Source organism: Carassius gibelio, chromosome B17 (assembly GCF_023724105.1).
Source record: "Carassius gibelio isolate Cgi1373 ecotype wild population from Czech Republic chromosome B17, carGib1.2-hapl.c, whole genome shotgun sequence".
NCBI classification, from domain to species: domain Eukaryota; kingdom Metazoa; phylum Chordata; class Actinopteri; order Cypriniformes; family Cyprinidae; genus Carassius; species Carassius gibelio.
The window spans coordinates 11,008,898-11,035,734 of NC_068412.1; the positions used below are offsets into that span (position 1 = coordinate 11,008,898).

The following is a 26,837-nucleotide window of genomic DNA, read 5'->3' on the forward strand; positions in this document are numbered from 1 at the left end:
ATATATATGGACAAGAATTAAGAAAATTTAGGAGGGTTTTTTTGTATGTTATTATATAGTAATGATCATTACTAATGTAAAAAAAATAAATAAAAAAATAAATAAAAAAAAACACTGCTGCTTAAAACGTTTGTGGAAACTTTTTTTCAAGATTATGAATGGCATTTATTTGAAACAGAAATCTTATGTAACTTTATAAATGCCTTTACTGTCAGTTTTGAACAGTATACATATTTTACATCTGATGCAAGTTTTTTTTTTTTTTTAAAGATCAAATTTATTAGAATAGCTACTAAATGTACCGGTTGAGAATATATGCGTTAGAAATGGTCATCAGCTTTACCTGCTCATCTGGTCAGAGTGTAGCAGTCAGATGTCAAAGCAGAGGTCAGTCCAGCTCATGAACCTCATCCTGCAGGCCAGAGGAAGTTCGGCTTGGTTCAGACACCCTTTTGGCCATTATTTCCCACTGAGGAACCAGAACTTTAGGTTTGGACCCTGACACACACATAGAGAGAAAGAAAGGAAATAAATCCATCTATACATTTTGGTAAAATGCATTTACACCTAACAATTTACATTAAGAGCCGGGGAGGGGGTGAAAACTTTTTGCATTTGAAGATCAGGGTAAATTTAACTTGTTTTGTCTACTGGGAAACATGTAACTATCTAGCCTCTGAAGGGCAGTACTACATTTAAAAAATATGATATTTAGGCAAAATAAGAAAAATGTACACATCCCCCAGCTCTTAATGCATGTTTTTTTCCCTTCTGGAGCGTCAGTGAGTGTTTGAACCTTCTGTAATAGTTGCATATGTCCTCAGAGTGAAAAGATGGATCTCAAAATCATGCAGTCATTATTGGAAAGGGTTCAAATATGCAAAAATGCTAGAAAACCAAAGAATTAGTTGGACCTGAAGAACACAGTATTAATAATTCAAGAATATATATAGAATAGAGAGATAAAGGTACAAATAATGATGGAAGAGATGTGTATTTAGTCAATTCTTAAAGATGAATAAGCACTCAGCAACTCGGACTAAGTTGGGCAGGTCATTCCACCAGGAGGGAATATACATATGTATATTGATAAAAAAAAGAAGTTATTTTAACAACTAATTAAAATCATAAAATGTAAATAATTGGTTTAATATGAACATACATTTGTGTCGTATATGGTATATAGAATATTTGGTATTTGTAAATATTAATTGTGATAGAGGATAATAATGAAGGTGAATCTCTAGTGTGCTTAAATAAAGAGAGCTTTTTGTGCGGCACATGGAGCTGCTGCCTATGAAGAGCACACAAAAATAGTCTCCTATGATATTTCATTTCCATTAGGATGCTACCTTAGAAGACAGCTGCCCATGCGGCAGGAAGTACATATCAGAGCAGCTTACCAGGTTTTGAAAAAAAAAAAAAAGCTACCGTCACTGAGGCTCCAGACACTGCTCCATTCTACAGTTTCACCTGTCTCCTACTGGTTCTAAGAGGTACTACATGCACTCTTCTGCTAACCCCATCCTTTACATTATAATTGAGGCTCACACCACCAAAGAACAAGTGCATTAAGACCCCAAATGTAAAAGCAATCTGAAAAAGCAGCATGGGGGTGAAGAAAAAAAGGATTTGCTGCTTTGGACAGAATGGTGCCAAGCTCATCAGGATTTTATATAACAGGCGAACATTGGTTTCCCTCCAAAGCCTTCACAGAGACTAGAGGGTAATGAAGCACAATGTGACAGGGGAGCATACATAAGTGTTCCTAACATCTGCGCCACGTGCTCAGGAAGCCCTCCTTTTGAATCGACGGTTACGGTGCCTTTAGTCTGTGTTTTGGGATCTGACCTCCCGCAGGACTAATGATCCATGTGAGTCACTGCTGGTCTGTTACCATGACAACCATGAAAGCCATTCAGAGATTAAAGTAGTGTATGTGTGATTTCCTGTATGAGGGCTGGTGGAGATACGAGTGGGAGAGTTTAAGACAAGTGAATAAGACATTGCAAGAAGAGTAGGAAGAGAGTGTGTGGTGTGGGCAGCTCAGAAACCCGACGATGGCTTACCATCCAAACCGTTGTGCTGCTCGTAGCTGCGTTTGCCCAGGATGGTTGGGGAGCCGTTGTTGAGGATGGGTGTGGATTTAATGGGCGTCAGGCTACCCATGGAAATGGTGGGTCCTCGTGGAGGATCTGATCTGGGTGGGAGGGGGTGGGCCTCTGGAACACGGTGTGAAAAGACATGATTTAATCGAGTTTGCTTGAAAAAACACCTTTGGAAGGAAAGACAGCTTCACTTACCCAGATATCGAACCACCGACTCTAAAGGCTTCCTTACAGTCTGCTTTAGAGATGGAAGCTTCTTGGACATATCTGGCAACCTAACCGCACCTGAAATATGTAAAAAAAGAAATGCTATTAAAAGAATGTATTCTACTCAGGGTTAAATTGCTGTGGTAATTCAGTACAGGGTCAATGACACAACACTCTTTTAATAAAAAAAAAAAGCAGATTGATTATTGTATGAACATGTTTTCCATTATATGTTCAGTTTTGGGTGTTCGTCAGGGGGTAAGAAAAAAAAAAAGCCTGTTTCAAAGAATGCAGTAATAATAGTTTAGCATAATTTGTATCTTTTTATTCACATATAAAATTTCTTTTTTTTTTTTTTAGAACTAACACTTTAAAACGAAGTTCCACTTGTTAACTATATTTAATGGATTAATTAACACTAAGCAATACATTTGTTACATTATTATTTTTAATAAAAGTACAACTGTTCATTGTTAGTCCATGTTAGCTCTGGTCCATTAACATTTGTTTACCAAATCAGTCCTGTGGTATAACGACTATAAGGAAACATGAAGGAAAAAAATTATAATAAAGACTTTTTATATTATATTATATTATATTAGGATCCCTGTATATTCTCGAGACTGTGACAGTTGTAATAAGTATCTTATATATCAGATATTAATAAACATTAAAATGAAATATTTGATCTTTTTGAGACATGTTAAGGTTGCAAAAAATAAAATAAAATGTCATATGGCACTACCTCCCAACTTAGTTAATTAGTTGAAAAAAATGTTTTGCCTTCTAATCTAAATATTAAAATTAAATTTTTTTGTTTTTTTTTGTTTTACTCGTTTATCAAATTTTTGAGCCTTTAAGTATAAACTTTTATTTAAATAGTTATTAAATGCGGTATTATTCTTAAAATACCACATTCATATCTCACAGCAGATACTCACACTCTGCTTTGATAGCGGCAGTGTTGACAGGAGTGTACGGGTGTCTGGCCAAATATCTGGATCTCAGCAGGTCCTGGCAGACGCGGCGTGCAGCTTTCGTCAGCTGAGACGTCTGAAGGTAGAAAGCCTGTCTGGTCTTCACAGCAAACTTTGGGCTTCCGCTGTGTCTCATGGGCAGACCGTGAGGACTCTGAACACAGACAGAGAGATGAAAGTCAAGTCTTGGGTGACAGCGAAATCTAAATATTGCATTTTAATTCTGTTAAAGTCCATGAATTTCACTTTTAAACATAAATGAAAGAAAGTTTCACTCATTCACAAAGAGGCATAATAAAAGAGAATTGCACAGCACAAGAAAAACAGACTAAATAAAACAACTCAATTTCATGTGAAGAATTGACTCGGAGCCCCGTGGAGCATGTTCGGAGAGAATTCACTTTACACCCACCATGTTGCGGTTGGGTCCGGGCCTCTCTCCATCCAGTCTGGTTGGCATCTTCAGACCTCCGTACTTTTTCCAGTAAGTCCAGCAGGAGGCACACAGTCGGCACTGCATGTTGGGCGGCCCCCATGAGTACCACTGATACGAGCTAGTGGCTGCACACAAACAAAACACATCAAGCTCCTTCCAATTCCACTCTGCTCTACTCGCTGTAGTTTAAAGGGATAGTTCACACAGTAAGTTTTAGGAGCTCATTTTTATTCCATCTTCTATCCTGAAAAGTTTGTCTTGCATTACTGACTAAAAATTAGCTCCTAAAACTTACTGCCAGATTCTGGAAGATAAATTCTTCAAACAGTGTTACAGAGGATGTCCATAAAGCCTATAAAATATTAGTCAAATGTATTTCATCATAATTCAGAATGTAATGGGTTTCTTCTTCACCTGTGTTTTTTTCTTACCCCAAAATCCCAGTGAGCATTTTGTTGTCCAACAGTCATGTCTTGTCTTTGCAATTTCTGTATTGCATTAGTTTTGAATATTTCTCATGGGGATTTAATCATTCTTTACGTTTCAGTCCGAGTTAAACCTCTTTTTTGGCTAAATTTATCAGTAAAAAAAAACATGCCTAATTATTCTGCGCACCTGAATACAAGCAGTTTTTCACTTCCAGTCTTCATGGATTATTATATTTAACTTATAAATGATAAAATACAAAATCAATAGTACTTACGATTGATGTGGTTTGGAATTAGTAAAATGTGATTGAAAAAAAAAAACATCAGAATATCAACGTGCATCTGATACACGAATGTATGTGTACATATATATTTATTTTTCATATTTAAGCTTTATTAAACTTACAGAACACATTGTAACAGTTTTCATTTGAGGGGACGTTTAAACAACAGTTTTCTGTTCACTTGCATGAAAAGGCATTTTTGGGGTTTGAAAATGTTACCTAAAAAGCAGCACCATTAAAGCACCATTGTGGGTAACGCATTACGAATTACATAATCAGATTATGTTTTTCAAGTAACTAGTAGAGCATTACTTTTTAATTTACAAGAAAATATGAGAGTTACTTTTTAAAAAAAAGTATTGTTTAAATGTTTTCCATTTATTGACTGACAAGTCTTCTGTCCCCATATTGGGAGAAATCAGAAGTACAGGGGGGTTGTGTGCGCTGTGTTAACTAAATGTGAATGTGCATTAATTCATTCCCCTTGGAAAAAAAACAAACTGATTTTAGTATACATAAAAATTAATTAAAACAGTGAAATGCAAACTCAGCATATGACGCAAAAATAACACAGATAGATTTATCCCATGTTATTAACTACTATCTTTGCTGCTGACCTTTGATGATCTAGTTCAACCATGATAATAAGTGAAAATGACTTTAGATAAAATAACACTTGTGCTTCATTGGGGTTTTTTTTTTATCTGAAAAAGATATCATGAAAAATGAGATTCCTGCAAATATTTTTCTGGGACTGTCTACATTCTCATTCTGTCTGTGACACTGTACACTGCAAAACCATGCCATTTTTTTACTTCCAAGACATAGTTTCTTAGCGTGACTCATTCCAAAAAGGACGCAAACAATTCAGTCGCTCAAGAACTGAAATGTAAACGAAGGAATTATGATCCATATTACAACGTTATTGCTTCGTTGGACTAAAAGTGCTTCATGAGATGTCGCTCAGTGGACCCTAACCTTTCTAACTAAACCTGTGGATGTGTTTATGACTCGTTATTACGACGGATCTGGTATGTACAGCGTTTTCATTTTTCATGTTTTAATGTGTACTGCTTACACAAATGTAGCAAATACAGTCTTTATAAGCTTTCCATCGAAAAACAGCGATCTGTCGTCGATGCTTGAGGCTTAGATCTTTATAATGATATATAGTGTCAAGATTAAATTTGTCCTGTTTCATTTAATCTATTCATAAACACTGACACGTGTGAGTTGAGGGGAGTTGAGGACGCGGGCGTCAGGGTGCAGGATAACAGGTTAAGAGTGTTGAACCTATTTCTTCTGTGTTCTACTGTACAGATGAAAATGTACGTTTCCTTCAGCCTGAGGTTATACATAATGTTTTGGTTTGAAAGGGCTTTTAAATTTGCTATAAATAGAACTTCTTATATTAAAAACAATCAAGCCCTGCTCATATTTAAAAAGTAACGCAGTGTAACGCGAAAGTAACAATGTATTACTTTCCATAAATAGTAACATAGTAACGTAATTAGTTACTTTTTAGGGAGTAACACAATATTTTAATGTATTACTTTTAAAAGTAACTTTCCTCAACACTGTACATGATACTGTCAATTGTCACTGAAAATAAAAAATTGTTTAATAATGTCATTCGTTTAGTTTTCTTTGCACACAAAAATATTCTCGTAGCTTCATAACTGCAGTTGAACCAACTAACAATGTCCTTGCGACCTTTCTGGGCCTTGAACATATCCGTTGTGTTGCTGTCTATGCAGGGTCATAAAGCTCTTGGATTTGAACAAAAATATCATAATCAGGGTTTCAAAGATGAATGAAGGTCTCATGGGTTTGGAACGACATGAGAGTGAGTAATAAATGACAGAATCTTCATTTTTGGGTGAACTATCCCTTTTATATCTATGTCAGAGAAAACTACATGATGACTGTTTGTGATGGGAGAAATCTTGACTAAACATTATCAGGGGATAAAAATAAAACTGGTCCTTTAAGTTTAAAATCTCTTTAAACATCTGAAGTCCTTGAGAGTGTCTCAAATACTCACTGTAACAGCTCTCGCATGCTCTGCCCAATCCGACAGGCTGGCCCGGTGCTCCTGGAAGTGCCCCTGCTCCATTCACGAGGCCTGGCTTCACGCTGTTCATGCTCAACTGGTTAGGGTTGGGCTTGTTACTGTAGGAAAAAAAGCCCATGACAGTTACTGGATTTCATCTGGTCAAAGTGCAATCACTCAAAGCTTATGGAGAAATGCAAAATCCAGGGTTGAACTTCAACCTTTTGAAATACTCACTAGTTTGGGATGTAAACCTGCTTTAACTTGCTCTCAGCCTCGGCTGCTTTTAATCGTTTCTGTATGAAACAAGATCCAGTTAGTCTCAATGTGAAAGCTATCTAGGTTTTCTACTTGAGACAGCCGTGTTGGATTACCTGCTGAACATATCTGTCTGTGGTCTTCCACATGTAGTAATACTCAATGATGCTGGTCAAAGACTTCCAAGGAAGCTGGAACAGGAAAATAAAAGATCATTTAGAATCAATACTTCACTAAAATCATTAACAAATTGCTGTTTATTATATTTTACCCCATATTTACAATGGGTAGGTTACCAGGTCATGATAATTTTGTTATCCTCATGTCTTTTCAAACTCATAGGACATCCACGCAAACCAAAACTTTGACACTTATAAAGACATTGTAATAGCAATCTCTATAAACTGAGCAGTTAAATTAAAGTCTTCAGAGGAGACATAATTTACAAAATTAACAGATTTATTTTAGGCTTTTTTTTTTCATTACTGCAATATTAATTTCTCACTAAAAAGTGTTGCTCAGAAACATACATTTACACACAAACTGACCACCGACCGCAACTTTCAGACGTCATCTTTATTTTTTGGCTTTACTGTCACAGAATGGAACGCACAGGATTGTGGGATATCAAAGGCAGCGAAGGATACATCTATGCTGCCTTCAAAAACCGGCCAGATGAAGGCATCTCAGGAGACAGGAAATTAAGCGGACATTGATTTCGGACGTGCCGTGATGCCTCACGACCTTGGAATGTGACCTCCGAACTTCCGAAGAGAGCATTTTTCAGTTTTCGGATGCAGCCAATGTCTTCCTAATGTGCTAGAGTTTTGGTTACATCTTTTGACTTTCAATAAATGGAGAATATTAAAAAAAAGTATCTTCCTTTATGTTTGGAATATGAACAATAATCTATGTTTGGAATGCCATTTTAAAACCTTTTAACTCCCAGATCACGGAGTCAGATCATAAAGTTGAACTTGAGAACGGATCAGTGAACGAATGAGTCTCACACATTATAATTGTTTGAATCACTCAATGATGGAGCTTGAGTTGGTGTAGATTATAAATGAATAATAATTAACATTTTGGTCGGTTTCATACATAGTTTTTTATATGGTTTACAAAGATTTGAAATGAGTCATATAGACTCTTATGGAGCTCTTTCTGTTTTTGTCACTTTTTGACAAACGTTTTGGCATGAAAATTCTTAACCATTAGAAGGAAATCGTATGGATTTAAAAAGCAACATAAAAAAAAATGATTAAATGTGACAGTTTTCCTTTTTGGTGAAGCTTTTTAAAGCAAATCCGCTCATGATGGCAAACAGAATTCCAGCTCCATTCCCCATCCTTTGTGTCCCTGAATGATCTGGTTGACTTCTTTAGGGTGTGCCCATTTTCCATGGCTGGCTCCTCCCTGTTTCTCTAAGTAGAGATTTCTGACTGAACCACAGAGCTGAAACACTCAGTACTGCACATACACCCATCGACCAGCAGATGGCAGAGTTAAACGCACACTTGGCACACTCGCTGTCCCCTGAACAAAGGCAGTTTATCAGTCATTACTGCCACAATTATCTAAGCATATGCTGTTCAAATCTTTTCAAAGCCACGCTATGCTGTAGTACAAACTGAAGAAATCGCCCTTCTGCTTGTGCAAACACAAACTCACAAAGTCTTGCTGGATGTCAGTGAAGTCCTTGCCGTATTTCTCGAGCGCTTCCTCGAACAGATTGGCTTCGGAGGCGCTCCATTCCTCCATTTCATCCCGGCAGAGCACCGGCCCACCCTGGGGTACCAGCGCCGCGATGGCCCGCGTCATGTCGTAGCCGTTCTTATGCAACGTATCCATGGCGTGAAACTGAAAAGAAATAAAAACACATCAGAAATGATGGCTCAAATCCAAGATTCATCACCAAACGGTCCATTGTTTTCAGCTGGAAATCTGAATTGCTCAATCCTGGGAACAACACAATATTGAAACTAGATGAATTGTGTGGGCAGCATGAGAGTGTGTGTGTTTATGCGTGGGGATGTTGCCCTCGGGCATCTTTCCTTCATCTTTTGTACACAAAGGGCAGAGCTGGGTGGCTGGAGAGTGAAAACAGTGCTCTGATGTTCTTCTCAAACTGCCTATAGGCTAAAACTGAACATTGAGCTGGCAATAAGCCTGGCGCAATTATTACATGATCGCCTGGTGGAGATTATTTGATCTGTGATTATTTGAGATGATAGTGATCACTGTGCACATTAAATTCTAATAACATGTTGCCACTCAAATGATGAGTGGCAATGATTCAATGGCTTGAGTTTGACTGACCAATGGCATTCGTGAAAGCTGTGTGTAACAGTTCTTATTTTGATCATTACTGTTGATGAACTTTGGCACACTTTACCTTTACGCAAAACGAAAAACGCTGAGACTGACGCCAAAACCAAAAAATGCTAATTTTAAAAGTAGGCTTGAAATATCTATACATTTAAATTAATGAAACTATCCATTCTAATGTATTTCTATTATTCATTACACGTTTTGTCCTTGAATTTGTGTCAATGAAAGTAACATTTAGACTAAACTTCAAAACAGTACCATTAGTCATGTATAATTATTCAGTCGGGGTTGTTTAATATGATTTCGACTTTAAATAAACGATTACAAACCCGAGTAGAGGTTTTTGTTGACCATTATGACAGAATAGTATCAACAATCTGCAAATCTTAAATTGACTTTTGACTGATTTAAACACATCTGTTCTTACACAACAAAAGGTTTATTTTTCAGCTCTAAAAGAAAGGAACATGAGCTGGTTCCTTTTTTTAATGCAACACAAGATGTTGGTTTAAATGGCCTTTCACTCTCTGCACTAGCTCATGGATACAAACTGAATTTATAATTGCATATGAATTTTGACTGCAATATGCTTCACTGTAATCTCTTTTCAGTCGATCTATCATCCTAAAACGGTCATCGTTTACACAAACTGTGACTTTAACAATAAAACTGGATTTTTTTTTTCATACACCCCTGCTTCATCAAATACTGTTATTAGATATCTATTTTCTCTTTTAGACAAAAAACAAACATGAGTTTCCAGTGTCTGATATTCTAAGATATTCTAAGAAGTGTTAGAGTTTTTTTGTACCCTCATATTTTCAAATAGTTATATCTTCCAAATATTGTCCTATCCTAACAAACCATACATCAATGGAAAGCTTTTTATTATATTATTACATATAATACTGTAAAATTAGGTATTACAATCAGTTTTAGAAGTGGACTAATGATCCAAAAAGGTTCAAGTTTTCTTTTTTCTATCTATAAATGTCTGCCATTAACTAGTATGAGGCTGCTGAGCTTAACTACAGTGTGAAGTCTTCCAGCAGCGTGTGGAGTGTGCGAGAGTGTGAGAAAGTGAGATGTGCCGCACCAGTGTGATGTCTCTGGAGGCTGCCGCAGCGCTCATGTGCAGACTGGGCTGCCGAACTGAACTGCTGCAGTCTAGAGCCCGCGCAAACGTACCCACAGACCTGCAGGGGAGGGGCGTGGGGGAAGTTTGAGAAAGAGAGGGAAAAAATGTGAAAGAGAATGAGTGAGTGAGAGCAAGCAAAATATGCAGTTTGAAATAACAGGGTATAGAGTGGTTTAAAAAATTGCTATTATTTGGGAGGCATCATCAGAAATTTTGTTGTTTATTGTCTTTAAACCGCAATGTTCTCTTCGCTACAAAACAGCAAATGTGTTCCCGCTGTGGGATCTCACCGAGCCACGACGAGGAACTGGTCGATCTGTTTCTCGGTGAGGGGGCTGCTGGGATCCCACACTTTCTCCTCCAGTTTCTCCAGCTCCCGACCATCATCCTCTCCTGACAAACCAACACCCACACATAACATTCACTACATTTCTGTTTCACTTTCTTCCTGAAACCATCCTTCATCTAATGAGGGCTGTGTAGCATCATGACAACAGCATCACGACCAGCACAGTTTTCTACTGTCACCGGCGGTTGTGCACTTGACGTCACACACTCTATAACAAGCATGATACGAACTAGTGTAGACAAGTATAACAACAGTAATAGTTGCAAATTGTTTTATTTAGACTATAAGTCTAGTCTATGGTAATTTACAAATTACCTCAAAACCCATACACAGTGATTCATTTAGATTGGCAGGTTTGAGTGCAAGAAAATACAGCTTATTTTGTATTCAGAAAATTAATTTTCTGTTGGGCGATGGACCTTGTTGGGAAACCAAATACTACATCGCCGATCTGGAGCCATCTCCATTCACCCATCCACGTTTTTACAAGTGTCTTCAATTTTCGGTGATTGCAAACGCCTGGTTGGTCAGGTTTGGTAAGGCTTTCTCCAAACTGGCCAAATACAAACGGGATAAACTGAAGAAGTTAACAAGAAATGTGGCAACGATTCCCATTTCAAAAAGAGCGCATACATACGTGGAGTTATTGCGAAACAGTGAACCGTGTTAACACCGGACACAACAGCACTGTGTTGCAACAAGTTGAGTCGGTCTTGTGTCTAAAGGACATTTGAACTCTGTCTCAGTTCCTCATTAACAGAACGAGGCAGTTTACTGTATGGGATTTGTCGTGTCGTGCTGCATCCTGTGTAGCATCACTGATGAGTTTTATAGCTTAGCATTTTGTTGCGTCGCACCACATTTCTCGCGTCCTGTAGACGAGGTGGATTTAACCTTTTTATTCAGCCTCCTCTTTTTTTTTAACTGTTATTTCTTTGATATTTATTTTAGTGTTTTATGATGGAAATAATAGATGGAGAACTACAGTTCTATGGATGTTCTGACCTCCAAGTCTTCAAGCCGCTCACGTGACTGAAAGCTATGAATTGGGTTCTATCTGGCATTTTGAGATGATTCTAATAGGGCATTGAAGTCGACATTAAATTGTAACTTGTGATCATCTTTTTTCTGTATTATGACATACAATAATAAATGAGTAAAGAAGGAACGACAGTCAAGGACGGGACTTGATTTTGTCCATCACTAAAGGAATAGTTCAACCGAATCATTTCTGAAGGATCATGTGACTGGAGTGATGCTGAACATTTAGCTTTGTAATCACTGTAATAAATGATATTTTAAAATATATTCAGATAGAAATAAGTTATTTTAAACAAAAAATATTTCACAATATTACTGTTTTGCTGTAATAACATTCCAGGCTTTGTGAGCAGAAGAGACATCTTTAAAAACATTAAAACTCTTACTGATCAAAACCTTTTGACTGGTAGTGCATTACAACACATTTTCTAAAGTGCCTACATGTCAAAATTAGTACAATATATTTGTTGAAAAATTCTAAAACTGAACACACAATTGAATTATTAGGCTGTGACTAATAATTAGTTAATTACGAATTAATTGATATTAAAAATCATTTGTGTTTTGTTGTCTGCTCTAGCTCCCTCCCTCGCTGTAGAATAAATCCATGTGAATATCTACTTCTGCTACATTTTATTTATGTTACTTTACAATGGATATTGATGTCCTTTAGCACAGCATTCTGAATAATGATCATAATAATGGGATGCTTATAGCCTAACAGATACTAACAGTTTAATACTTAACTACTTTAATAAACAAAGCTCTTTAGTGTATTTACAGATGAACCTGAACAGAGTCCCCAGTGGCCAGTCCGGGCCTGGTTGTTGGTCCCCATCAACTTCCAAAGCAGGAAAGAAATACTATTACATCAGTGACGACCATCAGCTGTTTGATTACCAGCATTCTTCAAAATATCTTATGTTCAACATAAGAAACAATTTGTATCTATCTGCAATTGATTGTGGTGACTCATGATCAAACTGTTGCTTTGAGTTGGATCTTTTCAGTGGATCAGTTGATTCAGTTCTCACAAACTGCTCTAAATGATTTGTGAACAAATTAAACCGATCCGAGCGGTGTTTTCTACAAAGCAATGGGTGGCAATGGTTTCTATTATCTATTTATTTTTATGATGCTTTTGGGAAAAGCAAGCTTGGTTTCCCAACGGTCTGAATAATTTGTAAAGTGGAAAGCTCCAGTTTCTATTCAGTGCAATTGAACAGTATTCAGCAACCAGTATGTTAAAGAAAGTAAATGTCTGTGTCCCGTGAAATAATGTTTTTGTATTTAAAACAAATCCTTAAAAACCACTAGTACACTAGTATGTATTAAGAATTCAAGTAATGTTTGCTATAAAATACACATTACCAAAAGTATCAAATAACCAAGCTTTTTGTAAAAGATGTCTCTTATCCTCAACAATTTGACTAAAATAAAGTAATATTGTAATAACTTAAATATATTTCAAAACGTAATTAATTTCTGTGATGTCAAAGCTGAAATTTTCAGCATCCATTACTTCAGTCTTCAATGTCACATGATCCTTCAGAAATAATTTTAATACGCACATTTCCTACTCAAGAAATGATGTGTATTATTTTTAAATGTGAACACACTTGACGAGTGATACAAGAGAGAAAAACAAGATGAGAAAACAGCTGCTGAATATGTGGCGTGTTAATGGTCTCATCTGAAGAGCTCAGAGCTTTGACCATGTCTAACTCAATAAGGCGAAGAGACATCTTACCCTCTTTGAGGAGGTCAGTGATGTCAGCCTGGTACTTATTTCCCACTCTGATCTCTCCTTTATCAGCCAGCAGAGTCTTCTGCTGAGGGTCGTATACCAGAGAGTAGAAAAAGGCATCCTGCAAAGAGACACTTGATTATGGCCAGAACATTGCACTGCATTAAAGTACAGTAACAAATGCTAAGCTTAACTTTGTGCATTGTTGCATCAAAGACAAGAACACACACCAAGTACAGCACGTTAGTAATGTGGTGAACAAGCTTGTGCATAACGTATGTTCCTGGCCTTTAGTATAAACACAGACAAATGAACCGGAGAAGGCCAGTGTTTGAGATTTTAGAGGACCGGCTTCACTCTTTGTAGAGTCTCCAGTCTCCTCATTACTAAATATGAGGAGGAACATACTGGGTCAACACACTGAATTATTCATTTGGATCGGGACTCAAACTAGCTCTCATACATGCAGGCGCGCACACACACGTCAGATAAACATTTCCCTCTTGCAGACATACTGTGAATGGAGATACAGAGAGTGAAAAGCAAATTCATGCAAACAAAAGCATTTGCACATGCACAAAAACACATCGGCATGCTTTGACACTCACCTCTCTGTCCAGATAGGACTTGAGGGCTTCCGTTTCATTCAGAAGTGTAACGCAGCATTTCCCTCTAAAAGAACAACATAAAGCACAGTTTTAGTGGTGGACTGAATCACATATGCCTTTAAATAGATCTGAATTGCTTCACAGTACTGACAGAATTTTGCTGTTTGGCTCAGGTTAAGAATTTACTGTATAATGCCGCGTTTCCACCGCAGGAACTTTACCCAGGAACTAGGGACTTTGGCCTGGTACTCGGTGTGTTTCCACCGCAGGAACCAGGAACTAAAAGTTCCGGGTAAAAAATAAAATGCCCCTCAGAAAGTCCCTGCTGGCGAGGTGGTACTTTTTCAAAGTTCCGGAACTTTCGGGGGTGGGACTTGGGCGCTAAACATTCTGATTGGTTGAGTTCACGCAGCATTGATTGGATTCAACCACCATTTATTCGGATCAACATTTGCTAAATATTACTGTTAATGTGTCATGAAATTAAATGTTAAAATATTTCAGGCGAGAATGTAGTGGTTTAAAACTCAAATCTGTGGTTTATTTATAAAGACAGCGCCTATTTAAAAATGTGTTCGCCGATCTCGGAAATGAAGCATGATCAGCGAGAGCTCAGTCCTCATGTATCCGCCGTGCATATATACACATATCCCTGAATTAAGAACATTTCTGCAGCTGTTATTATGTTTAAATGAAAACGAAAGGAGGCAGTGGTATTTGATATCCCATTTCGTTTTATTGTAAATATACAGAGAGGAAAATAGCAGTAGCCATGGTCAGCTGACTGAAGTTATCAAGTACACTGTTTGCAGATTTACCGGACTTGCATCGTCGCGGACATCACACTCCCGAGATGAATGCACAAAGTCTGAACTACCGAGGACGATGCACGTCCAAAATCAGCGTACTTTGTATTGAGGAATGCGCGCAGACCTACATCACCAGACTATTTGCCTAATCTTCCCGGTACTTTACATCGTGGTGGAAACGCAGAAAGCAACAGGTCTGGGGGGAAAAAAGTTCCTGGGGAAAAAAGTTCCTGGTACAAATGTTCTGGGTAATTTCGGTGGAAATGCGGCATTATAGTACTTATTACATTTAAAAACATATTACACAATTTAGAATGTTAAAACTCGTTTCATGGACTCCCATTCAACATTTGAAGCCAAACGTATCAGAAACAGACCATTGTTCCTAGCTGGTTGTAGTTAAACAGGTGTATTCATTCACAGCAGCTCATTTAAATGTCGCCAACTGCAAGTAATGATTATTTGATTTTTTTTTTTTTAATAATTTTTTAAGTATAAATTTTTTTTTTTTAAAATAAACGTGGTCTCCAAGATGTTAGATATAAGAACCGATGCTTAGAATTTCTTAGAAGTTAATGGTTAATCTTTTTTTTTTTTTTTTTTAACTGTATTTGATTTAGTTTGCATGAATTAGTACCAGAGCTAAAACGGAGCTAGAAAACATCAAACCAACAAAGTTACACAGGAAATTAGAGCTGTTGTATATATATGGAAATTTTACATCCTGGCCTCTTTCCAGTATATCAATTGTGGCAAAATGGCCAAAAATAATATTTAAAAAATATTACACTTTATAAGTGTTTTTTCTTATTTAATATATCTAATTATCCTTACAACAAGATCAATTTACAACATCAGAAAAATGACAGAAGCAGTTTATAAGGGAAAGCAGAGAAAATTTGTTTTTCCTTTTAACTTAAATACATTTTTCTAACAACCAGACTTAACCCTTTAACTGCCGCTCGACCAAATGGTTGAGCACATTTTGAGTCACTATATCTTATTGAGAGGAGTACCTAACTTAATTCAAGATGATTGAGCCATCTCTACCATCTGGTAGAGGTATGTTAAGCCAAAAAAAAATCAACAGCATTTGTCACAACACTTCTTCTTTGATGGATGTCAGAAAGAAAGAAATCACTCCTGCCATGTAAACTGTTTTTGGTGAAATTTTGCAAGGTAAGCATATTTTTTTGACAGATTACACAGTAAGAGCCCTAACTTTACAAAATTATTTTACTTGGTGCCATGAAAAAACTTTAGTATGTTTTCAATAATTTTTCAAAAACGTGCTCAACCAAATGGTTGATTTGTCACTTTATGGTAAATGTAGAAAAGCTAAGCTAATGTTTTAAAAATTATGGGACGTGTTGGAAAAAAAATGCATTGAGTGTGGTAACTAATGACATAAGGAGATAAGAAATGCAAACAAAAAATGCTTTTTTCTTGGTGGGGCAGTTAAAGGGTTAATATCATCTGTATCTTGTTTTAATTATAATTCGATATTTTCTCAAAAACAAAACAAAACGCTGAATAAGAAATTATTTTTGGCAGTATATCCAAAGCCCTCGCATGAGATCTGAGTAAATCCTGAATTTGAACTTATTCTGTTGTTGTGTTTAATGCCAGTTACATTATAATAACATTTAAGAACTATTAGCTCTATTCTGAAATAAAGAGGCTTCCAAACATAATCCTTTTCAGTGTTTTTGAGTCACTGCAAATGAGTAAAACAGAAGGAAAATTCGTATCACTTGATGAATCGCTTCAACCCCTGAGAGAGTCGATGCTGACCGCCCACCGTCCATCACCAAACAGTGAAGAACCTGTTCATCCAGAAAGGTCAAGCTCGCTCCACCCTTAAGTCCGACTTTCTCCACAAACTCAAAAGACGATTTACATAAGTCAGACGTGACCTGGCCAGCACCTAGGTTTGTAAGTAGGACACGAGCGGATGTGGTGGTTTAAAGGGCAGCCTCATGCTGAATGGGCGCTTTCCTGAGAACATCGATTTCATAGCGACTTCCAAAATAAATGTGGGCATGATCCTCATTAAATGGTTCTATTCACGTGTATAGATGACTTGACAAAAAATACAAGCTCTTGAGAAAAAACGAGATAGACTCAAACTTCACTTGCTCTCCTCTGAATTCGTAGCGATGAGAATGAACGAGAGGTTGATACTCTCCTGTGCTGGAGATTCCATTAGGCCAGAACATGAAAGAGACTGAAGGGAGCCGGTATGTGCGTGAGATGTGTGACTCACGCAGACGCTAATAAGAGTGAGGCCGGTCGGCTGCTAGAGAGAACACCGCAGAATGAAGCGTATCCACAATATCGACAAAGCTTTTTGTAGGTTACCTGATGTGTGTCGCGGGCAGAGACTCCAGCTGTCTGGAGAGGAAGAGCTCTCGGTGTCTCAGCTGATGCTTCTGTTTCTCTGGGAGATCCACCATTTCAGGGTTCTCCATCTCCTCTTCTATTTCTCCTAAAAATATAAACAACCTTCATTTGTCCACCCTTATTGATAATCTATTACATATATGCAAGCTAATTGCAAAAATCGTTTTAAGTATTAAAATAGTAAGCGTTTTTAGTATTGGCCATTTATTGGTTATTGGCCATAACATTAAAAATTATAAATGGCACCGGAGCCAGAGTTCTCTTGACTCCCTTCTACTGGAACATTATCGTTTTTAGATTTCAAAATGAACTCACACTATTTACTCAAATTCATTTACCCTTGATACAATTTAAAGGTGCAGTGTGTAATATCGACAGCTAATGGATGAAAATAGTACTATGGTTCAAATCCAAAATACTGAAAAGAGCGATTTCTCATTATTCCACATCTGGGTTGCCAGATTGGGGACACGCAACAGGAATGAGCAAATGTGGCAATGGAAGATAAAAGTGATTTGATTTAGCCATGTTCTGATATGATTCTGGTCATAGAGCTTTTTAGATGGATGCCAAGGTTCTTTAGGTCGGTAGAATCTGTGATAAGATCCCTGAAGTTGCAAAGACTAAAGTCTCAAACCCAAACAGATATAAAAGTTTAGACTTGTTCTCGCCCCCCTAAAACACCTCGTTTAAACACGCCCTCACATGTCTACATCATGATGTTGGAAGATTTGCATAACACCCCCCACGTTCACACAAAGAAAAGAGGCATAACCTTGATTCTTGCTTTTGTGAAAGCGAAACTACTTACTTTGGCCTTCCAAAAGACAACACGACTAAAAATTAGTGGTTAAAAGGGTTAGTTCAGCTAAAAATTACAATTGTGTCATTAATGACTTATTTTTGGACCAAAATTTTTTTTCGATGCTTCAACAAATTCTAACTGACCCTTTGATGTCAAATAGACTACTTTGATGATGTTTTTCTTACCTTTCTGGACATGGACAGTATACCATACACACAGCTTCAATGGAGGGACTGAGAGCTCTCGGACTAAATCTAAAATATCTTAAACTGTGTTCTGAAGATAAACTGAGGTCTCACGGGTTTGGAATGACATGAGGATGAGTCATTAATGACATAATTTTCATTTTTGGGTAAATTAACGCTTTAAGTTGTATTTACAACACTATTCCAGAACAGTTCAACCCAAATATTCAGATGTGTGCAGCGCATTTTACATTATTTTTTTCGTCTTGTCTTTTGTCTTTAGTATGTTAAGGGCCGTAACCACTGATCTATAACATAGAACTGGATTGCTCATGACGTCATTAAAGTGAAGCCGCCGCGCCGCCATATTGGTAATCCCTAGTGTGCGAAAACGTTCCATTGAATTAATAGGAAATTGTATGATTTTAATGAGAAAACATCACCTAACAAGTCAGTGTTTATAAATATGAAGTATCACTGTACATTATTACAATGCGAACACCCTATGCATGTAAACGGTTATTTTTTAAATGTTGGGAATATCCCCTACTTATAAAAAAGCTATGTTCATTACAGTAGTGAGCATCATGAACATGATAAACATCAGACGGACACGACCTCAACACATATAACAAACTACAAAGTGTTTGTGCTGAAATCTGAATTTATTCAGAGAAATAACTGACTATATACAGTACGGATTTAAGAAATAAATACAAAGCTTTATTTCCCAGATAGTAAATTATTATTTTTTTTATTTCATTATAGAGAAATATTAACAACATAATTGTAAAATTCATTGTAATATATTAAAATCCATTTCTGATACTAATACGTTCGTTTAATAATTCCTGAATAATCTAGTTCATAAAGAAATAAGCCATTTTTGTGTTTGATCAGTTTGACCTGTGTCGCCAGTGCGCAGCAGACACACCCACCAACACAATTTAAATATATCGCTTATCCTGTCCCAAAAGACCGTAAACACTGCAGATAACATCTGAAGTAAACATTACTTTATTACAAATAACAAAAAAACGAGTCCCGTTTGATTGATCAGCTACAAATCGAGTTATTTTAGGACAGCGGTTTGAATGTAACTCAATGGTGCTCTCTGCTGGTAGGGATTAGGAAGATGGCGGATCGAACACTTCCGGTGGCTTCACTGCCTGTTGGCAGTTTAGACCGTGATGAGCGATCCAGTTATATATATATATATATATATATATATATATATATATATATATATATATATATATATATATATATATATATATATATATATATATATATATATATATATAGATAGATCAGTGGCCGTAACATTTCAGTCACACACTTGAGGTATTCGGCCAATCACAATGCACTGGATAGCTGGCCAATCAGAGCACACCTCACTTTTAAGAACAATGAGCTTTTTTTATAAAAAAAAAAAACGACAGGTTTCAGAAAGACAGGGCATAGAGGAGAAACAATAATGTACAGTTTGTAGAATATGTTTTTTTTTACCTTAAACCGCATAAACAACTTTCATTACACCAAATACACAAAATAATGTTCTTTTTAGCAACATCTTAAGACCAGTTTAATATGATTCGAAAAAATAAAAAAAAACATGCAATTATTAATTTTATTTTTTTTGTAAAAAAGGTTAATAAAATATATAATTTCTAATATATAAAATAAGTTATTTTATAAAATAAATATATAAATATATTCTGATCATTTAATTTCAAGCACTAAAAAGACCCAAATCAGACAATCACACCATCTTTACAGGACTGAAGAGTTCAAAGTGGGGTGCGGATAAGTTTGTGATGGCTATTCATCCAACTTAAATCAACATCTTCAAACAGAGACTAATCAAACACTGTGTGCAAACGTGAAAATGACTGCAAACAACCAAAAGAGAGCAAGATGACACAGACGCCTTTTCTTAATTGGGTTTACGCAAACACATTATCACCCTTCTCTTAAAAAGATTACTGGGGATGTACAGAGAAAGAAGACGTCTCTCTTGACAAACCCCACATATATGTGCTGTATGGAGGCAGAGTGCAGCGGAGAATGATAAGTGGGAGAGAGTCGGGAGGGAGGGAGGGAAACCAGCGAGCGTGCTCCAATTCATTTGGAGTTTCATTAGCAAAAAAAAGAGTGAGACAGATGGAGAAACATGACGATGGAAGGAAAGGCAGCAGAACAAATAGAATCAAGGGATTTCAAATGAAAAAAAAAGACGATTGTGTGAAATCAATAAGTATTCCCTCCTCTTCCTCAACCGCTACTACATTCAGCATACATGTATGCCATTGCTTTCTACCTGTCACAAGCTATGTCTTGCTATGAAGAAATCTGAAACTCTGGTGGTCTCTTTACAAGAGCTGCACATCAGTAACCGTTCTATTACAGCTGTGCGTGGAGTATCGACAACCCCTGCTGAGAGATGAGGTAGAGATGGAGCCTGAAACAAAGAGAGTGAATGGAATAAGAGAACAAGCGAGAGAGGAACAGCCCTGTGGCTACGAGCAGCCAGCCGCGTTCTTGAGAGCCGTCGAGAAGAGAGGAGCTGAACTCAGTAAACTCTGCTTGGAGTTCTGAGAAAGAGAGAGAAAAAAGCCAATCATCGGGCCCTGCCTGCACCCTGCCTATACTCAACAAATTACCTCTCCATTTCACCTGTCTTAACCAATTATCAATTATTGATGAATGAATCGCCTTACCAGGTGGAGGGGAAGAAAAGAAAAGGAGGTCGAGCTGAGAATCCATTTTTACTCACAGCGCTTATGTTTTCAAAAGGCGTTTGGATCAGTTAACTGTAATCCAACTATGGAAGCTTAAATGAGACTAAATTTGTTGGGTTCGAATTAGAGCTTAAAGAGCACTAAAATGGTAATGCTTGTCCATGCAAAACTAGGGTGTTGTGGGTGGTTCTTGACTGTTGCTTTCTGGTCCAAGTCGAAGGAGTCTTCCCTCATATGTCTATGATATTCTGGTCTCTAGATAGGATTGTCTGTAAATCTATGAGATTTTTTTTTTTAATGACTTTATTATGTGCCAGATTAATTCTTTGTTTTATATCCAAAAAGTAATAGCACACCTCTCTTAAAATAAAGGAGCTTGAAAGGCTCTTCACAGCGATGCCACAGAAGAACCATTTTTGGTTCTACAAAGAAGCATTCAGTCAAAGGTTCTTTAAAGAACCATCTCTTTCTTTCCTTTTCATAATCTGAAGAACCTTCTTTCACCATGAAGAGACTTTTGTGAAACAGAAAGGTTCTTCAGATGTTAAAGGTTCTTTATGGAACCATCTAGACAAAAAAAAGGTTTTTCTATGGCACCGTGAAGCTTTAATTTTAAGAGTGACCAAACCAAACGATTTATGTCCATAGCAGGGCAGGGAAAAAAACTAAGCACAGTTAAAACTGAGGTAGGTTTGGCGATCTAGAAATCCCGTTCAGCTTCATTTACAAAAAAAATACTGGATTTTCTGGACATTGGATTCTGTTAATTGTTCTTCAACGTTTGGATTCTTGCTCTAATGTAGACAGAACGATGTACTAAACCACTGTGACAGTGTTTTCTGCACTACTACTCAGCGGTGGCACTGCAGCACTACTTAATCTACCACTACAGCAAAAGAAAAATGTAACAAGAGCTGTGAATATGCAGTCTGAAGTGAATCCGAGGAAAGATGAAATGGAGGAAATTCTATTTTAAAGTTATCAATGCTGGGGGACACAGAAACACAAAAATAAGTGAAAACTACTCTAAAAACCTATATTTGGGGTCGACATTAAAAAAAAGTTTGGATCAATCTTTTTGAGTTATGACATCCTCTAGTTAAATTATGTTCAACCAAAAAAACTACATCGAGTTTGAGTAACTTAATTTGCAGATAAACACAAACTAAGTAGATTATCCAAAAAGGTCGCTACTAATTTACAAGATAATTGAGTTGTGGCTCTGGAAGCAGTTAATTTTATCTATTTGAAAATGAAATGAGCAGTTAGCACAGCACATGGTCAATGTAACTTATTTAGCATGCAAATTTAATCAACAAGTAAAATATTAGTTGTCAATGGCATTAGCAGTCATTGCTCATATGGTCAATGTAGTGTATTCTCTCAAGGAGCCACTCACAACCTAACCACAAGTTATTAAATATAACAGCTTAGAACATAAAATGCATTTCCTTTTACTAAAAACACATAATATCAACATTTATTCACTGCCATATTTTAAAAGTTGTCAAAACCAAAAAAAAAAAAAAGTTTGACTTACAAAAGCAAAAAGTCAATACTTTTGCAATGTCCAAAATGACATGGCATTTGAATCCTGAATCAGTATAACACACTTAACAGATACACTTTCACAATTTATTAAAATAAAAAAATAAAAATGTAGCCTTGCCAAAATATTTGTTTATACACTTTAGACACAGACCGTATATATACTTTTCTTCCAAATAAATAAATGTTGTTTTGATCTTTCTTTTCTATCCTGAAATAAAAGTTGAACAGTTTCTATAAAAATATTAGGTAGCATAATGGTTATCAACTGATAATAATATGAAAAGTTTTTTTTAGAAGCAAATCAGCGAATTAGAATAATTTCTGAACAATCATGTGACACTGGAGTGGAGACTGCTTAAAATTCAGCTTTGCCATCACAGCAATAAAAATTTGAAACTATATTAAAACAGAAAACACCTCAATCATAACATCCATTAAATCATAATATTCCAAAATGTTATTGTTCTACTGTATTCTTGATCCAATAAATAAAGTCAAGTTGAGCATTAGAGACTTCTTTCAAAAACACTTAAAACATACAAAAACGATAATTAATGGCATCGCATCCTTAAAAAGTTTAAGGCCATACCGAAACGTCATATCTGGAGATCCAGAGACTTTTTTTCATTCAACTCTCAAATGCACACGCACTAAATACAATAGATACAGCCTCCATCACCACACTCTATAACCTCCATCCAAAAAGCTGTGGACACAGATACACACATTTTCTCTTTGTGTGTCACACACACGCGCATTTCTGTTGATAAGGACATGAGATGATACGGAGATAAATTCCGGTGCCTTTTTCTGACCGCTGTTTGTTTATTTTGCCCTTCCAATTCAGGAAGAAATGTAAAACACACAAACACAGCTCACTCTGACAGCCGTGACTCAAAGCGGTTGCGCTCGGCACCGAGAGGTCGAGCAGAAAGCTCAAACAAGTGCAGCGGCTGAGGCTGACGAGTGAGGTGATTCCAGTCAGTAGTTCACAGCAGGGCCAGGTCTCTCTCGGAGCACACATGGCGCCTCACTGCCTCATGCGCTCAGGGCCCAGCGAGGTGGAGCCAGCATCACAGAGACCTAAATATTTCATCTGTGAGTCACAGCACCCGCAAGCTGCTGACTCCTTCAACGCTCAAGTCAAGTTTACACACCACAAGCTCTGCTGGGTTACATCAAGGGTCAAAGAGCACTAGAAAGTAGACTTCTACAATTTCGGGAGAAAGCTAGAGTTTTACTTGCCCATGCAGAACTCAGAAAATAAATAAATAATAAAAGAAAGAAATATGAAAATAAAATGTATGAAAATATTAAAGAAAAGACAATATAAGAAAAATAAATAAAAAATAGAGAACATATTCAAATAAAAAGAGAACTAAAATGAAGATAACATAATAAAAAGAGGAAACCATTTACCAAAAAAAGAAATAGATAAGAAGAATAAACTGATAAATGCATGGATAAAAGAAAAAAGAATGAATTAATTAAAAAGAAAACATAGATAAAATAACAAATGAATACAGATAAAAGAAACAAAAAATGAAGAAGGGAAGCAAAGAGAGAGAGAGAGAGAAAGAGAAAAATAAAGATAACAATTCTAATAGATAAAAATGACAAGGAAATCTTTTAGGACAAAAGGAGACAAATAACAAAGAGAACAAATAACTTGTCAAAACATACATAAGGAAGAAAGAAAAAACTATGCATGAAGGTAGGAAGGAAGGAAAAGAATAAAATAAAGAGAATACATTAAAGAACAAATAATGACTGAATGAATGAGAAGAATTTTAATATTAATTCTTTAATATAAATATGTGCAACAGCAAAAGTGATGATTGCAAGCAACACTAGTAATGCATGATGGGCCAAGGCATGAAGGCACACGAGACCACCTCCAGCCGACACTGAACTTGTGTCCTCCCTCTTCTCACTGGTTAGTCTTCTTCCTCATCCTCCCTCCAATTGGTGACCTCTCTTTTTCCTTGCACTCTTCCACTCATTCTTCCACTCGCTTTCCCTTTTCCAAAAGGCAGAGACAGGATGTAGCCCACACCCATGTGGTGAACAACCATTCCTGCCATGCATTTCTCACATATTGCAAATGTCTGAAGGTCCACGGAGAGACTGCTGGCATTAAGGAGAGGTCCATAATACACACACACACATAGAGAGAGTTCCTCTTGACTGCATCGGTGTGGTCCACATGAACAAATAGGCTTCACGGTCTCAGATCAGACTTGTGTGTTGCGGACCAAAGCCGAAATCTCTTTTATACGCAGAAGCAACTGTCTAACCCATGAACTTACAAACCTCTCAGATACCTCTTTGCTGATAAAGCTCTACAACAGCCATTGGAGGAAGGTTCTGCTCACAGCAGGAACAGATTCTCTTTTAAAAGACTCACAACTACAGTTCATTCAAGAGAGGAGGGTGTTTTAAGGGCTGTCACTTATCTGAACATGACATAATGGATGACACTAATATCTTATTGCCTGAATCTCTAACAAGATTTAAAGAATTAGTTCACTCCTAAATGGAAATTCTCTCTGTCTTTCCAAACCCACTTCCTTCCATCGAACAAAAAAGGAGGTATTCTGAAGAATGTCTAGGCTGCTCTTTTCTTTTCTTTTACTTTAATAATATGCATTTCTGGTGTAATTACAATTACTACACTACAGCAGAAGCAACGCTTCGGAACACACTGCCGGACAGCAACTATGTTCAGTGTGCACACTTTATTAATCTGTTACATGAAAATGGAAAAAAATATCCACTGCAAACAAATTAATGTGAACCTGGCATTATGTGTGTAAGCTGCGAGTGTGCATGAGCGTCTGAAGCCATTTGCGTATTTTGAGAGTGAGCTTGCGCGCTCACACTGTTTGATAGATTACTTCTGTCACAATGTTTTCAAATTACTTTATAAGTTCCTCACTTCAGTACCTCACCTTCAGCATTATAATTATTTTACCTGTGCGGGACTGAGATGGCACCACTGAATGTCGTGCCAAACCTCTCACCACAGTGCCCTCAGCTTGAGATCATTTATTTGATATCAGCCTTTTTAGAGACTGCCGATCAATCATCCCTACATGAGTATCGTTCGATAGTGATCAGTAGGAAAAATAAATTATTTACAACAAAACAGCATTTTTGTTTTTTTAAATAAGATGCTGCACAAAAGAACTGTATAAATTAAAATATGGATGAAAAAATATCTTGGGTGAAATATTTCTTAACAACAAAATTATTATTACATTGAGAAGTATACATTAGTATACAATAGTAATATATTTCTTTCATAACTTTTTCATGTAAAACCAAACATTTATTTTGATCTTTGGGTTTCAGTTTGCGTTTGACAGTGGTTTTCCTCAAATTAAATGGTGTAAAGCTGATGAAGTTATTCTCAGAACAGCTCATGTGAAGTCACATAATGAAACGACAAGTTGCTAAAAAAAAAAAACATTGCAAACGCATGCGTGTTTGAGTTTATGGTAGGCGAGATGCACTGACGGGCTGCTGTCACCTTTATTTCTGCTGTGTGATCGTCACTTTAATCTAGTGTTGGGCGATATGGTTATTTTTCAAATCGTCATATCGTCAGCCCGTGAGATCGACGATACACAATATCATCGTTCCTGGGTGGAGCAACGGAGAGACTCTTTGTTCCTGTCATAGCAAATATTTGGTGTTTTAAACCACGCAGGTGCACAAGAGAGAGAGCCTATGGAATCACCAATAATAGAAAAAATATACTTTCAAACATACAGATAAACTAACGTTAAATATAAAAATACTGTATTTAAAACAGCTAGTTCATATATAGTCGGACGCAATCATTTAAAGTCCAGCAGTTTAACACTAATATTGGGCATAAATGAACACATTAAATATAAAGTATTTAAAACAGGTAAGTTCATATGTTTGGAGTAAGTTGAATTGAACTGATGCATCAGTCATACAGCGCTCTGGACCACGCGCTTTATGACGAGACTGACGCACCACCACAAAAACAAGAGATGCATTCTATCATAACTGTGGCATTGAACTCAGTTAATGAGGACTCGTTTAAAATATTGCACATATATAGGCCGTTCAGATTACTTGTTAAAGTGCAATAAAATACCTTATGTCTGCAGACGATGTACGTCTGTTTGTGGATGAAGACATTGTAACGCCAAAACTATGTATTTTCCTTGCATCACATTATAGTGCGGTGTGCATGAAAATAATAACAAGGCGGCAGAGCGAACTTTCATCCATAGTGGTTACCACTATGGATGATAAGTTCGCTCTGCCGCCTTGTTATTATTTTGTCTTTAATTAATTTGTAATGCCAAGAAAGAGTTAATCTCTCATGTTTGAGAAGAGC

General features: G+C 36.8%; 1 protein-coding gene across 1 annotated transcript in view; it reads right to left on the reverse strand.

Annotated features, from left to right (window-relative positions):
- mta1 (metastasis associated 1) overlaps positions 1-26,837 on the reverse strand; it is a 42,265-nt gene that overhangs the window by 1,038 nt on the left and 14,390 nt on the right. Inside the window, exons 4-17 of the mRNA XM_052580806.1 lie at positions 17,136-17,262; positions 13,966-14,029; positions 13,361-13,478; positions 10,511-10,613; positions 10,179-10,278; positions 8,423-8,611; positions 6,868-6,942; positions 6,731-6,789; positions 6,485-6,612; positions 3,705-3,853; positions 3,257-3,446; positions 2,304-2,393; positions 2,070-2,222; positions 344-498 (exon numbers count right to left, since the gene is read on the reverse strand). Coding sequence (XP_052436766.1) covers positions 389-498; positions 2,070-2,222; positions 2,304-2,393; positions 3,257-3,446; positions 3,705-3,853; positions 6,485-6,612; positions 6,731-6,789; positions 6,868-6,942; positions 8,423-8,611; positions 10,179-10,278; positions 10,511-10,613; positions 13,361-13,478; positions 13,966-14,029; positions 17,136-17,262 — 1,655 coding nt within the window. The 3' untranslated portion in view covers positions 344-388. The remainder of the gene's footprint in view (positions 1-343; positions 499-2,069; positions 2,223-2,303; positions 2,394-3,256; positions 3,447-3,704; positions 3,854-6,484; positions 6,613-6,730; positions 6,790-6,867; positions 6,943-8,422; positions 8,612-10,178; positions 10,279-10,510; positions 10,614-13,360; positions 13,479-13,965; positions 14,030-17,135; positions 17,263-26,837) is intronic.